At 51.9% G+C, this 14,967-nt stretch overlaps 6 protein-coding genes across 6 annotated transcripts; 4 read left to right on the top strand and 2 right to left on the bottom strand.

Annotated features, from left to right (window-relative positions):
• Positions 1 to 34: 34 nt before the first annotated feature.
• Positions 35 to 1,035, bottom strand: CC84DRAFT_1163979 (ARP2/3 complex, 21 kDa p21-Arc subunit). Its single transcript, XM_018178381.1, has 4 exons — positions 959 to 1,035; positions 841 to 886; positions 508 to 782; positions 35 to 454 (listed from the first exon to the last, which is right to left on the bottom strand). The coding sequence occupies exons 1-4, from the start codon at positions 962 to 964 to the stop codon at positions 209 to 211; spliced, it is 573 nt and encodes a 190-aa protein (XP_018035804.1). The 5' UTR covers positions 965 to 1,035; the 3' UTR covers positions 35 to 208.
• A 118-nt stretch (positions 1,036 to 1,153) lies between these two features.
• On the top strand, positions 1,154 to 2,810 carry CC84DRAFT_1258885 (P-loop containing nucleoside triphosphate hydrolase protein). Its single transcript, XM_018184862.1, has 3 exons — positions 1,154 to 1,380; positions 1,428 to 1,515; positions 1,564 to 2,810. Exons 1-3 carry the CDS (start codon positions 1,247 to 1,249, stop codon positions 2,527 to 2,529), a joined length of 1,188 nt encoding a protein of 395 aa, XP_018035803.1. The 5' UTR covers positions 1,154 to 1,246; the 3' UTR covers positions 2,530 to 2,810.
• A 1,414-nt stretch (positions 2,811 to 4,224) lies between these two features.
• CC84DRAFT_1163977 (uncharacterized protein) lies at positions 4,225 to 5,018 on the top strand. Its single transcript, XM_018178380.1, has one exon. It carries the CDS (start codon positions 4,233 to 4,235, stop codon positions 4,947 to 4,949), a length of 717 nt encoding a protein of 238 aa, XP_018035802.1. The 5' UTR covers positions 4,225 to 4,232; the 3' UTR covers positions 4,950 to 5,018.
• Positions 5,019 to 5,558: 540 nt separating this feature from the next.
• Positions 5,559 to 6,931, top strand: CC84DRAFT_1163976 (cyclopropane-fatty-acyl-phospholipid synthase-like protein). The gene is made up of 3 exons (XM_018178379.1): positions 5,559 to 6,079; positions 6,151 to 6,509; positions 6,562 to 6,931. Exons 1-3 carry the CDS (start codon positions 5,676 to 5,678, stop codon positions 6,852 to 6,854), a joined length of 1,056 nt encoding a protein of 351 aa, XP_018035801.1. The 5' UTR covers positions 5,559 to 5,675; the 3' UTR covers positions 6,855 to 6,931.
• CC84DRAFT_1216783 (uncharacterized protein) lies at positions 6,930 to 8,411 on the bottom strand (the record flags this gene model as incomplete). Its single annotated transcript, XM_018182838.1, has 1 exon — positions 6,930 to 8,411. The coding sequence occupies one exon, from the start codon at positions 8,409 to 8,411 to the stop codon at positions 6,930 to 6,932; it is 1,482 nt and encodes a 493-aa protein (XP_018035800.1).
• A 1,910-nt stretch (positions 8,412 to 10,321) lies between these two features.
• Positions 10,322 to 11,905, top strand: CC84DRAFT_1216782 (general substrate transporter; the record flags this gene model as incomplete). Its single annotated transcript, XM_018182837.1, has 3 exons — positions 10,322 to 10,720; positions 10,769 to 11,144; positions 11,199 to 11,905. The coding sequence occupies 3 exons, from the start codon at positions 10,322 to 10,324 to the stop codon at positions 11,903 to 11,905; spliced, it is 1,482 nt and encodes a 493-aa protein (XP_018035799.1).
• Positions 11,906 to 14,967: the final 3,062 nt, after the last annotated feature.

The following is a 14,967-nucleotide window of genomic DNA, read 5'->3' as shown; positions in this document are numbered from 1 at the left end:
CATTTGCATGTGTTGGCGGTTGCGACTCTTCGGCATCTCGAGCCATCTGTTGCCGAACGGCGCATCATGATATCGTTCATCTGAAGTCATAGCATCTATGCCATTTCTGCCTGCTTATGACAGCTTCAAATCAAATCCCCAATATCTACGATGGATGCGTCAATGATATTTGTTTCATTACATAGCTCTTCCCTGCCCTATGCTGCCCCTACAACGCCTTGCCCATGAACTTCCTCTTCGTGAAGCTCAACCACCACTTGCTGGGGACCTGTGCGCCATCGGCGTATAATCTGTTCAGGAGCCTCGTCGCCAGCTCTTGTCGCATCTGCATAATGTACTGCCTCAGCACCTCGGCCTGGTTCCTGTCCGCGGGCGCTTCAAAGGCCTGATTCAGCGGGAATCCTGCATCTCCGGGTATGGCGAAGTTTGTGTCGAGCGCAATGTTCATGACAGCCTGTACTTTGTTAATCCTACATCCCGCGCTTCAGTCCCCGGGCTCTAGCGTACCTTTTCAGCATCCCTCCTTCCCATCCCCGGCTTCACCTTGGTCAGCACCTCGCTCACGAACAGAATGCCATAGATCATAACCCGGTCTGCAGGGCCCTTGATCTCGAAATTGCGGAAGAATGTGTTTGCGCGGAAGAGCGAGAGGACTTCGTCGAGCGGGTCGTAGGACTCATGGCTGGCTTCGATGGTGAGGTCCGAGACGTCAGCGGGGAGCGCGGGGAGTTGGATAGCGGGCCCGCGGGTGCGTGTGCGAAGGGGGAGGAGGGCGAAGTTGCCTGCACACAGAATTAGGGGCGAATTGCAGGTGAGGCGGGGGGCAGGTGGAAGATGTACCGATCAACTGTTGGTTTGGCTCATCGAGGAAGACGGAGTGGTATGCCTAGCGATCAATTAGCATTGCAGGCCTGTGGTCACGACAGAGGTTCTGGGAATGTAAGAGCGCAATCCTTACAGGCATCTTGAATGTGTGAGCGCCCGCTCTGCAGGGTATCGGAGCAGTGTTTGTGGGGGAACTTGGGGATTTCGGCGGGCGGAGGTGACGGCGGTGCACGTCGTAGCTTCCAGGTGGGATGCCGACCTGGTCCGTGCGCATGGCTGGCTCAATTAACACGTCCAATGCGCGACGCGTCTCCCGTCCCGCACTTTTGTCGAGCCTCACATTCTCGCGTGCAGCTGCCTTACCGAGTGATTCAGAGCATTCAGCACTACTTGGTTGTCCTACCCAAGTATTCCAGTCAACATGTCGGACTATGAAGATGAGATGGACGTCGATGCGCCCGCCGCACGAACCTCTATAGCGTTCGGCGGAGATGCGAAGAAGGGAAAGCGAAGCGCTGCGAATCTGCCGGTGGAGGCCGAAGACTCTTTGCCCTGGTAAGCTACCTGTGAGAACGGTGCAAAGCCTGGCTGACTCGTTCAAGGGTAGAGAAGTATCGACCAAGCTCGTTGGACGACGTCGAAGGTCACAAGGACATCATAGCTACAATCAACAAGTTTGTAGACTCAAACGTATGGTTTGCTCTCTCGCAGGTTGTGTATTGTTGCTAATTGAGCCAGCGATTACCGCATCTTCTCCTCTACGGCCCTCCTGGTACTGGCAAAACCTCGACCGTCCTCGCTCTCGCACGCCGTATTTACGGCGCCAAAAACATGCGCCAAATGGTGCTGGAACTGAACGCTTCGGATGACAGAGGCATCGACGTGGTCCGTGAGCAGATCAAAACCTTCAGTAGCACAAAGCAGATCTTTGCTGCTGCGCCGAAACCGGGCGAGGCTTCATCACTGGCAACCTTCAAGCTGATTATTCTCGATGAGGCGGACGCTATGACATCTACAGCCCAGATGGCTCTGCGAAGGATTATGGAGAAGTACACAGCAAATACGCGATTCTGCATCATCGCAAACTACACACACAAGCTATCCCCAGCGCTGCTTTCGCGATGTACCCGATTCCGGTTCTCGCCGCTCAAAGAAAGAGATATTCGAAATTTGGTAGACAAAGTCATCGAGGATGAGAAGGTTAACATCACGCAAGAGGCAACGGAATCGCTCGTAACCCTGAGCAAGGGCGATATGCGACGAGCGCTAAACGTCTTGCAAGCGTGCCATGCATCAAGTACTCCGCTACAGCCACCTGACCAGCCTGCACCAGACCCAAGCACTATCGTGCGAGATCAGATCACGCAAACCACCATCTATGACTGTATAGCTGCACCTCACCCCGCAGACATCACCTATATCCTCAACTTGCTGCTTGAAACCGGCGATATCACACAGTGCTTGAAGACGATAAACACCATAAAGACTCAAAAAGGTCTTGCGCTGGCAGATATCTTGACGGCGTTGAGTGAAGAGCTGGTGAAGAACGAAGTACCCGCCCAGACACTAGTGACATGGATGTCAGGCCTTGCGGACATCGAGCATCGACTTAGCAGCGGCGGAAGCGAGGCGATTCAAACGGGTGCGACTATTGGCGTGGTGAGGATGGGCGTGGAACTGCTCGCACATGGGAAAGGAAAATAAAGCCAGAGTCCACTCGGTGGAAAGAGCACAATCTGAGATCAGAGCTGCGAGCAACTTTGGAGATGTTATGATACCACTTTCCGACGCTTACAATCATTGTAATGCATGCTTCTTCTTCCAACAAGGGTTGGTCCCTTCTCGTTGCGACGTTGTCGATGGTACTGTGTTTGTGGCGGCTCCTTCATTTGTTAAACGAAACACTCCACGGTGCATTACTGGGACAAACGTTTGTGCATGAAGTATAGATAAGGTTATCCCAAAAAACAGGACGTGGATCCAGACTGTACATGTTGTCTCTGACATCCTAGTTGTAAGTCTGCAGGCTCAATTTCACGATAGCAGATCCCGGATCAACTTGGCGGACAGCCCATTTGCAGACTCCTATGCAAATACAATCCACTAGGTTATACAGGCACGCTGTGACGATATCTTAGGCACCCACACTTAATCGTGTCCCCCAGGGTCCGCCACATCGCACGTGTATCCGCTAGCGTAAAACCAGGTAGACGCGCCGCTACCGCGTCTTGTCGCGTATCTCGACGATCTGTGTTTACACAATGCAACAACAACGAATCTATCCACCAAAGCGTCAACGATTTACATATATCAGTCCGGATGATTCATTTTCACATTGTCGCTACTTTCAGCACAGCAAAGACCGTGTCGACCTTCTTTCACCACCTACGCACTGAGCACCTACACCTGCATCACCAAGGCCACGTGACTCGAGGTTGAAATCAGTGCGCGGCGCTCACCACCTCCAGGGCTTCATTACCCTTCTCGAGCGCTTCTTGATACAACCCTAGATCTCTCGCGAGTGGCACCACCAGCTCTCACAGGCCTACACCTTGCGTGCCAAGAAGAACCCCCTTTGCGGTCTAATTCGTCCCCCTAAAAACATACCTTCTTTTCTCCTGGTTCCCTTGCATACCGATCTTCCCCTAGGATCAACACAGCAACCTCGATACCTCGACTTTCTCTCCATTTGGAAATTTTTGAATACCTGCACTAGTTCCCTGTAACTTCAAGACAAAACAATGTCTTCCTTCTCCTCAAACCTCTCTGCTGGCAAGAAGCGCTCTGCAGAGCACACTGAAGACGAAGCGCCTCGTGCGAAGATCCCACGATCTTCTTTCACTTCGTTTGACGGAGCAAGCCTTCCATCATCCCCAACCCTGCTTCCTCTCTCCTCGTCACTGCCGGAGATGCACTCCCATGTGGAGCGCCAGCGATCAGACCTTCGTTTGCCACTCTCTCTTTGCGGTATAGCCTTCGAGCGCTCCCAGGATGTTGGTGACATCGAAATCACCGTCAAGAAGCCAACGAAAAAGAGGACAGATTTCAACCTGGCACCCAGCACGTCTCCTCGTGAGTTTGATGAAGCAGCTGCGCTGGTGCAGACAGCCTTGACGGGTCCCCTCAAGCTAGTGGATGATCGCACTGGCAAGATCATCTCGACACGCGATCCCCGTGGTGGTTTCGGCTACCACCCAGATGCGAACTTCACTCCTGAATCTAGCTTCAATAGCGTTGTCTCGGTCAAGTCAAGTTACAAGCACCCCATCAGTACTACTGGTCTGGGTCCGATCAACCTGATAGATGCTCACACTGGCAAGATCCTAATTACGCGTGATCCTCGGGGTGGCTATGGGTACGATTCAGACGTCAACTTCACACCAGACAACAGCTTCGACTCTGTAAAGATGACTATCCAGCCTAGTCGTTTTGCCCTAGATCCACACAAGCGTCCGCCGTATGGAGTGGCTTTGTTCGGTCCTCCCCCCGCCAGCTTGCATGAGGAAGAGGAATATGATGATGAGAAGACAGTTGTCGGCAGTCTTCAGGACCTTGGTAACCAAGACGATCTACCGCCACTTAGCCAGAACTCCTTTGCCGTCTCCAACATTATCAACCCCAACTCCTCGTTCGATGACGTCCTTGTCTGCCGTCAGCAAGGTGACACTTCGTTCACGTCTCCGTCTACGAAGCTTTGCTCTGCAGGTGCCAACATGAACGACATCACAGCAGCAGAGTACTTCGCCGAGAAGCTGCTGCGGCAGCGATCTGGTGCTGATAAGCTATGTGAGCACATGTGCTCCCGCCTTGAACGCATGATCAATGCCAAGATCACTCTTGCAAAGAAGGAGGCAAAGGCGAAGAGGCAGAAGGCAGTCGCTCCCAAGCCTGTTGATTCTGCAATCCAGCTTCGAAAGTACTTGCTGGAGCAGAAGGAGATGCGCCTGGAGATGGGTGAGGACAAGACGATCGTCGATCTCGAGCTTCGATGGGCAGGCTGGCTTGTGGATGTGACCAAGTCTGGTGTGATGCATCTCAAGGTTCCCGGCTGCACATGTCGTCCAGAATTGATGGCGTGGGACGAAGAGGAGACGAAGAAGAAAAAGGAGAAGGACAGGTGGTAGACCGCAAGCTCACGATATCCGGCCCGGGTCGGAGTGTCTTTTTCTTCTGCGACTGTTTGCGCACGATGAGACCTAAGAGGAATGGTCTGTGTCTATTCTTGGTTGGCATTATTGTGTATTGTGCGCCGATCATTTGGTACAGAATTTATCCTTCTCATTTGTTGGTATGAGCACTATGGTTCATGGTGTCGTTAAGTTTAAAGTTCGCGCTAGGACCCCCGGTGCAGTGCAGGGCTGCTACATTTCAAACCCCTGACTTTATGCCATCTTCAGGGTCTTCCAAATGCACAGAATGCACGAAAGATGAGACTTGCTTATCCTTCGAATGTGCACTTTTCTGCTTAATGATTGGTTTTATTCTTTGATCCTGTCTGAAGAATGAAGCTCCTTTCACCCCGTTTTACTGGGTAAGAACCAAGAAGTTTCCGTTCCTACGATACAACGCGCTCATGCGTCGCGGTCCCCGATAGCTTTGAATCCTCTGCCACGTTTTCCTCGCGTGACTGCTCGACGCGATTTCCCAATTGCATGAGTCGTTGACGTCACACTTCCCGTTCGCTAACCGTTTCAGGCCTCGCCCTTGAAACAACAATCTTCTCAACAACATGACCGCAAAGTCACGATATCTACCTCAGCATCCTCTGTCTCTCTTGCACATCTCTTTTTAAAAGATTCCCCCATAGCACAATTGGCACCGTGCCTCTCGGTCCAAGCTGATTGCCCACCATGAACGCCCTCTCGGAATATCTGATGTCCGACGCCCTCATCAACCCCATTCTCGATGGCGGTTACCTCCCCCACCCACTCATCCGCCTAGGCATCCGGCGCCAACTTGCGTCCCGTCTGTCGGAAATCGCAACGCATTCCCTGAGCGAAGCATATGACTCTAAAATGAGCTATGTCAAGCTGCTTCGGGAAAGGCCCATTGCGATTGAGACGAAGAAGGCGAATGAGCAGCATTATGAGGTCGGAACGGGCGTACTGAAGGGTATGTTGGGCCCGCGGATGAAGTATAGCTCGTGTTTGTATGAGACTGGGAAGGAAACGTTGGGGGAGGCGGAAGTCAAAATGTTGGAAGTTTATGTGGAGCGAGCGGAATTGAAGGATGGGATGAGGATATTGGATTTGGGGTGAGTCCTTTCCTACATATGTCTCGTGCGTGGAGAAAATCGGGAAGTTATGGCTAACCACAACACGATAGTTGCGGCTGGGGTTCTGCATCTCTCTTTTTCGCAGAGCGCTTTCCTAACTCGCAAGTAACCGGATTTTCCAACTCACGGACGCAGAAAGAGTACATTGACGGTGTGGCGAAGTCAAAAGGCTTCACTAATCTCACTGTCATCACTGGAGATGTCGTAGACTACGAATTCGAGGCCGAGAGCTTCGACCGCGTAGTCTCGATTGAACTTTTTGAGCACATGAAGAATTACCAATTGCTCTTGGAGAAGGTCTCGAGAGCACTAAAACCCGGTGGCAAGCTTTTCCTGCACATTTTCTGCCATAAAGACACTCCATACGACTTTGAAGGCGGCTGGATGAGCGAGTTTTTCTTCACCGGTGGTATGTCTAGAATCACTTTGACGTTTCATTCGAGGGATCTAATCTTGTAAAGGAACCATGCCGTCAGCAGACCTCTTGCTGTACTTCCAGTCCAATCTCTCAGTACAACGACAGTGGTGGGTAAATGGACAGCACTACGCCCAGACCTGCGAAGACTGGCTCAAGACTATGCTTCGCAACAAAGACAGCATATGGCCCGCTCTCGTGGAAACATATGGCGCAAAAGATGTCGTGACGTGGTGGAACCGGTGGCAGATCTTCTACCTGGCGTGTGCGGAGTTGTTCAAGTGGGAAGGTGGCGATACGTGGGGTGTCACGCATCTGCTGTTCGAGAAGAAGGCATAGTCGGTGCCTCTGCGGTGGTGTAGTATAACCTTATACACTTCTAATCTCGCTAGACATGCGATCAGCTTTGATGGTTCAGAAGAACAGACCCTCGTCCCTAAACCCATCAGCTTTCTTCTTGTTGTCGAGTACTTTCAGACTCGAAGCCCACGATTCAAGATCGAGCGTGCTCGGCGCTTTTCCTCGCAGTCTTCTCCGCTCTAGTCCGCCCTCCGAGACCTCTTTCCTCAGATCTCTCCTCTTTGCGAGCCCGTTTGATAATACGTCCATTCTCACAGCTTTCATCTTTTCAAGCCCGATTTCTGACATCTCTCTTTTCAGATCTCTCCTCTCCTCGAGCTCGCTGTCTGACGAATAGCTCGCGATACTGCTGCCACACTCTTCCGCAAGCGGCAGGACTTCCGCTAGGCTTTTCAGAAAATTCCCATATTCCATCATGTCGTCATCGCTGTTGTCGGCATAGATGTCGTGTAGCTTCAGAGTTCTGATCTTCTCTTCTAGGATTTGCACAGCGTAGACAAGGTGGTATACCCGCTCCGAAGGCTCAATTCCCGAGTTCCTCTTCGTCTCCTTGATCATCTTCAGTCTGCCACGCACCTCATCGAGCTTCGTCAACGGCTGTAGCGAGCTCTGCTCGAAGCTCAGCCAGTTATACGATTCCTGCATGTCTGCAAGGTCACGGATCGGGCTCAACTCAAGCGCCTTCTTCTCTTCTTGACAGAATTCTTTGGTTTTGGCAAGAACATCGCCTGGTACAGGCCAGTCGTCTTCACCGAAGCCCGCCTTCATTTCTTCCAGCACCGTCATCGCGGCGATAACATCGCACTCCGCGCCCGACATCTGCTCGTCGCCCTGCATAGTATCAGCCTTGACCTCGAGCGCGCACTTCTCCACATCCGCGACCACAGAGTCATAATAGCTCTGGCGCGCGGCATCGCTGTGCGCACATCCACCTTCTTCCCACATCGGACTCGCAGGCACCGACTCGCAGAACTCCGGCTTCCAGAAATGCTCGCCAGACCACGCGTTCCCCATAGGACTCCCAGGCACGGGCCATACAAGTGAGTCCTTGAGTATGACAGGCGCGCTGACCGCGAGGCGCGGCGGTGGACGTGACAGTATGTCTGCGTCTGCGCGTCTTTCCGTGGGCATGGTCTCGCGCTGTTGGCGCTTTTCGACCTGGAGAACTGCCCATCCCGTGCGGTCTCCACGTTTGGGGCGTATGTGGGACTCGTCGCGGACTTGGATGATGTGTACGAGGGCGGTACGGATGCGGGCGTCGTCGAAGTTTGTGAAGAGGTGGCTGGCGGTGGTTTCGGCGCGCTGACGCTCTGTGTCGGGAAGCTCCTTGACTTTGATGCGAGAGGGCCTTGTGTGCTGTGGGAGGTGGTCGACGTCGAAGTCGACGTCGGGCGCAGGCACGGCCGTAGGTACAGATGCGGGCGCAGGTGTGACAGTACGAGCATATGCGGGTGTAGGTCTAATTGTACGAGCAATTGAGGGTGTAGGTGTGATTGCACGGACAAATACTGGAAGAGAGAGGGGCGACGAGTCCATATTGCTGGGCGGGTCGGTTAGCAATGCGCCCTCTGGGTGGCAGCGGGGTAGTGCAAGGCTATAGCAGTCGCGTTGGTGGTGGTGGTGGACAAGTGGACGGAGAGTGCGAGAATCAAAGCAGCGGTGGTCGACGTCGAGGGGCGCGTGCGCGCGTTTGTTGAGTTGGGTGAATGTAAACAGTGCAAACATAGGCGCGTAGCCTCAGCGACTCGACGAGCACTGTTCATAAGCCTATACTATCTGGTAGGTCCTCGTTCCGTCCATCGTTTTATTAATCCTCTAAAAGTGTACATGATGGCACATAGCTGCGGTTGTATGAGAAACTGGCGTTGACCTGCTGGCATACAACGTCAAAAATACTTGAGATCGACTATTTGACGTGACGCACCAGACTCAATTATTACCTCAGGAAACACAATCATTACGGCTTAAGTTGAAATTTCATGAACACAAGACTATCCTAAGCAGTTGCGTGGTTTGACAAGCTAGAAGGCGGCGTGGAGCAATTGTTCACATACTCAAACAAAGAACCAAGATCCCAAAAGCAACAGCGCCGTATCGGTATGAGACACACTATCTAAGAAAATATCTCACAGTAACAGTAAACTTTGGTCAGCATCTGCTGACAGATGGCCCGGAAGTCCTTTCGATAGTATGTCACGCGGAAGAGCATACGCCTCCATACCACGGCCACAATTGACTTCCCGAAAAATTTCAGGATGATTGCACACGTAATATTTGAGGCTGTTAAACGGTGACGCTCGATTGTGACGTTGATAGAGGCACCTACTGCCCGAGCGTGGGAAGTCGTTGAATCTGTTGCTAGTCTCACCACAAGACCTTTCCTAATCCTGGAAACGTCATCAAAATCTACTATGAGTTCCAGCATTCCATACATGAGTTATGCTGGAGGCCCTCGTACCAAGCACGGAGGTGATTGTGTTGACAGTTCGGGAGTGCTGAACCCGGCAACCGCAACAAATGTATGAATCGAAGGCTATCTCTCCGAACGGATATTTTTGGGACGAGACTTGAAATCTTGCGCTATGAGATATGATCTCGTATATACCCGTGCGGTGCAGCTCGAACTTGAGCAACGTACCGGTCACGCTACGGAGATCGCTCGGACACCACTTGCTGCACGAGTTCAGGGCAATCAGGCTGGACGCGCCCTCGTAAGCAGTTGCTCTCTTGAACAGTTCTGTATCACGTTCCAGGGTATTCCGACGATATGCGGGTAAGGCTAGAATCTAACCTAGACCACGGATGTAGCTGCCATCGGAGCCGGACCGTTTCCGGGCCTAAGCACGCACTCATACAATTCAATTGGCGGACGGACCAAAACTTGTTCACGCCACAGGATCACTATTTGAGTTGATCTCATGCAGCAACGGTCCTGGCCTCAGGCTCTTCCCGAGCGTGGCCTTTTGCATCGCGTTTCACTTTGCCATCTCACATAATCAGCATTCGAGTTTCCCGATCCGGAACATGCATTGTCGGGGTATTGCAGGGGCCTAGATCGTAGGGATAGAACAAGTCCACCAGTGGGTCTGGAATACGGGAAGAAACTGGGGTGGTGGACCAACAGCCGTGTCTACCGTGGTATTTGCAGGCAAGGTCTGGACGGCAACGCCTGAATTTCGGCCTACATCATGAACTATCTAGAAATACACCAGTATAAAGTTCACGGCGGACCCGTTCAGTTTTCATCAATAGCAGCTCCTTCCCCGTGCTTCCTCTCAAGAAGCTTCGGAGGCACTCAAAACATCGGTCATCTTTGTCGTACTCCGTACCCCACCGAGCAGTCTTGACCTATAGGACTGGTCACCCAAAAGCCTTCCATCATGCTCTCTCAACTTTCTGGAAGGACATTGTATAAGGTCATGTCAGCATGTTGTGGTTCTGCCTTCATGCTTTACGGATATGACGCTGGAGTTTTAGGCGGTATTCAATCAACCCCGCAATTTCTCGATGCTATCGGTAACCCTAAAGGGGTCTTTATTATCCCCATCATTGCATCGATCTACAACCTCGCCGCCGCTGCCATGTCTCTTGCGGTGACACTGTTCGGCATGCAACTCGGAAGACGCAAGACCATTCTGCTGGGAGACTTACTCATATGCATTGGTGCAGCTATTCAAGCCTCATCCTACTCAGTTGGTCAGATCATCGTGGGTCGTATCATCTGTGGCTGTGGTATCGGTTGCATCGCCAGCGCCGTGCCCACTTATATGGCAGAAATGTCTCTCGAGGCGCGAGAGCGAGGCCCTGAAGTCTGCTGGCAACTCGCATTGCTGATTAGTGGAGTTGTACGTATGCGAGCAGAATCTTTCTGTTCTCCCGACTGACATCAACAGGCACTCGCATACTGGATCGATTTCGGCTTTGTTCAAGGTCTCGAAACTCGACCGTACCTGTGGCGCGTTCCCATCGCTATGCAAGCCTGTTTCGCCATCTTCTCCGCTGGTGGCTTGATATTCCTCCCTGATACTCCGAGATGGTACTACTATCGCAACCGTATTCCCGAAGCTGATGCCATTTTGGCAAGGCTTCATGGTCTCCCTGAAGACCATCCGACGGTGCAGGCACAGAAGAACGAGGTCCTGGCATCGATTAACGAAGAAGATAACGCGAAGTTCAACCTCATGCACCTCTTTTGGGATAATTCGGACTACCAGGTTGGTCGCCGCCTTCGAACCAGCTTCCTCATTCTGTTTGCGCAACAATTCCTGGGTAAGCGGCTTCCATTTTGAACAAATTTTTGAACGCCTGCTCAAAATTCTGTAGGAATTAACATGCTCGTCTATTTCTCCACGACCATATTCCTGAAGCTCGGCTACAGCCACTTCCTCTCCGGAATTTTGGCCGCTGTACTGAATACCGTCTTCGCTCTTGCTTCTTACCCGCCAGTTTGGTACATTGAGAGGATCGGACGTCGCTCTATGATGTTCTGGACATCCATCGGCTGCGGCATCTGCATGCTCGTCTACATTGTTCTCACGACTCTTCCCGAATCCTCCCAAAACGTAGGTACAAACTGGTCTGCGGTCGCCATGATCATGCTCTACATGGTAGTCTTCGGCTTTGGCTGGCTGGGTCCTCCGTGGATCTACGGTCCCGAGATCGCTCCGTTAAAGTATCGACACGTTGCTGGTGGACTCGCGGCATGCGGTGAGTGGCTTTCTACTTGGGTCATGGTCTTCGGTGGCGGAACCGGCATCGAGGCTGTGGGTCCTAAGATCTTCATTTGGCCATTGATCTGCTGCTTCATTGCGGCAGCTTACGTGTGGTTCTGCTGCCCCGAGACGACTGGTCGCACGCTCGAGGAGATTGATTACTTGTTCGCAAAGCAGCATGTGCGCGATCGCATGGATCAGATGGGTATTGGTGCTGCAGGAGACATGAGGAGACATTCCGTGCAAAGTATCGAGAAAGGAACGGGCGACGCACGGCACACTGAGAAGTTAGATTCGTCGAGTTCGGAGGAGGTTTAATTCGACGAAGTCAAGTTCAGTCAGGTGTAGACTGCGAGTAGAAGAAGTTACCATACATGAATTATAGCGGGCCTGGGGTGATTGCCAAGTTTGTGAATTTGGATTCAAAAGAGTTCAATCGACCGTATCAACTCCGACTAGATGACAGCGAATTCAGTGACTTGCTTATTTGTGCACGTGATCGTTCGCATGCAGGTGGTCGTATGCGACCATGAGAAATTGCACATAATGTACCGCCGCCAGAAGAGCATTGAGGGGTTGCTGGCCCGACTACTGTAAGCCGGTGGTGCCTTATGGACAGCAGACAAAATAAGAATGACGTAGATGACCTTGCCGACTTGATTATTTATGCTGGTTTTCACTAACGCTGAGGCACTGCCCGTGGATGGCGAACATTTGCAGGAAGGCGCTCTGCCGCATGCCATGCGACCGACGACATGCCAACTCACCCACATCTTGAGTTTCCATCAGCAAAGCTTGATTGCCAACAAGAGTGAGATGCATACCAGGAGCAGCCTCCGCCTCAAAGCTTCGCCCCGGTCGCGCGCGAGGCAGGGCAAATTAGGCAGATACGTTGCCTCATTTGCTCCGCTAATTGTGCAGCTGTCCGACGCTCCGAGGCCACCTCTGGTATCGGGCTGAGTGAAGCTGAACGACCTCTTTGTGGATGGTGTGTGTTTTCATTGGTGCAGAAGAGCGCAAATACCATATCCGGCGCCGCGTTTATCATCAGCACAGCCCCAGCCTCGCAGCAACCACGATACAGCAGACTGCTGCCGCCAATGATCTATCCGCGGAGTGTCTGCGTATACCATTCAAATAAGCGGCTGTTGGGAGAACTGGACGGCATTCGCAAGAACCCAAAAAAATCGATCTCACGACGTGTATGTTGAGTTATACTCGTAGATCATGTTTGACCATTACAACGATCGGCTTCTGAATGATGAAAGCAATTTCGGACGGCCTACAAATGATGGAGAGTTTAGCGAGATAATCGAAGTGTACGGGAAAGACGTCGTGAGTGGTTCGTCTGACTATAGGCTTTTCGGTATGACTAAAGTATCGACGAGGACGACAAGCGACGATTTCGTGAAGAACCGATCACGGAAGACAAGATAGTGACTTGGCTCAACAAGGTCTCGTTCAACGAAACAACTACATGACATCAAGCTAATCGGGTGACAGTACGACTCCGCAGCCTCGAAACCACTGCTTCGCGTCTTTGTATGCGCACCAGAGCAACATAGATCTGACGCAGAGGTCATCGCTCTTCCATTTTCTTGCTCTACACTACAAGCTATACGCCAAAATTGGAATCTGCCGAGCGAGTTCCTTCGAATGCTGCTCAGTACTATGCCTATTAAGGCGAAATTCTGTGTTGAACATTTAGGTACTACGTCAGAGGGCATCATGCTTCGCGGTGGTCGGTCGAAGGATTGGAACTACTGTGTCGCAACAACGAAGTGTCCAACAACCGGTATCGTGAATTGCTTTGTACATGGCCTGCAGGCCGATGAGATCGTTGCCATGAAGCGATGCCTGCGCGAGTCGCAAGACTTTGCGCACCACGCGATGCTTCTTCCTCTCATCCTAGTAGAGTGGAAACTTCATCATTTCGCTGTGCTACTCGAGCTGAGATCTCAGTACCTGGCAAGCGTGGAGAAGGACACAGGTCTCATACACGGTGCCGCAGATGACCCAAACGCGAACTTGACGCCACAAGAGCGTACCAAGCGCCTCGAAACCATCGATTTCGGGAACATTACGCAAAAGTTGACTGGCCTTCTCGGAACATTATACTTCTGTGGCTTGACTTTCCAAGGAGGCCTGAATTCATTGGAGCTAATTGAAGAAGTTTCGAAAAATTGCCAAGAACTACCTGATTGCTTCGTCCGGCGGATAACATACCTGAAAGGCCTCATCGCAGGCGCGGAAGATTCCAAACGGCTACTCGAGGCCAGAGCGCAGGCACAGGTAGACACTGTCAACAGCTTGATTTCGCAGCGACATGCTGAAGCTGCACTGAATGAAAGCTATGTCATGCGCATCATGGCTGTCGTGACGTTGATTTTTCTTCCAGCTACCGCCGTCGCCGTAAGTCAATTATGGAATGCCCAAATCGAACACTCGCTGACCAAACAACAGACAATGTTCAGCACGTCATTCTGGAATTGGATGCCCGCTCATGAGGCGAAGAAGGATGACAATTTTGTATCGCCTTGGATTTGGATATACTTCCTGTGCAGCATCATACTGTCACTTGCTGTATATCTCCTCACTTATGTCATGCATCGACGAAAGAGAGAGCGGCGGAATCGAAGACTTGGATCAAATAGACGGAGTGTCGCGAGGCCGGACAAGAGGCTAAGAACTCTATCCACGAAAGTCCTAGACTCAAATGTGTAAACCGACCTACTTGGGGAGATCGAGGAATATGACTAGAGTGAAGCTGACCGGTATATAGCCTCCACACCCTTAATTATGTTTCCTTGGCAACAACGGAAATGAGAATATGCCGTGGCTACAAAAATTGTCCACTCACATGTTGTAGATCCGTATACACAGAAGGCTAACTGAATGGAGGGTACGTTCTGCAGCCTGGCAGCGCTCAAATCAGCGGTGGACAGACATGCGCTCTTCTTTGAGCCGAGCGGGGATATTGTGATTCTTGGCGGGGTGAGGTATGCGTTGACAGCATTGCCGGTCCTTGCGGTGGGCTATGAGGGCGCTACGAGTACGCTAAGTCCTGGTGGGGGTGCTGTGGTAGCCTCTGCTTCTACAGCTGTGTTAGGGACATCGAGTGCGCGGACTGGATTAGGGTCCGCATGCGATACGACCAGTGCGGCGACATCCAGTGGAAATTGATCTCCAAGTTCTGGAAAACTCGGTGAGAGTGGTTCCAGCGGGGATGTTGGCCGATATGTCCCAGCCAGGTGCCGCTGCTGGGATAGCAGTACCGCCATGGTTGGGGAGCTTGCTCCTGCTACTCTTGCTCTGCTACTCTTGCTCTGCTACTCTTGCTCTGCTACTCTTGCTCTGCTACTCTTGCTCTGCTACTCTTG

Source organism: Paraphaeosphaeria sporulosa, assembly GCF_001642045.1.
Source record: "Paraphaeosphaeria sporulosa strain AP3s5-JAC2a unplaced genomic scaffold CC84scaffold_5, whole genome shotgun sequence".
Lineage (NCBI taxonomy): Eukaryota > Fungi > Ascomycota > Dothideomycetes > Pleosporales > Didymosphaeriaceae > Paraphaeosphaeria > Paraphaeosphaeria sporulosa.
Note: the sequence above shows the minus strand (reverse complement) of the source record. Positions and strands in the feature narration are given on the sequence as shown.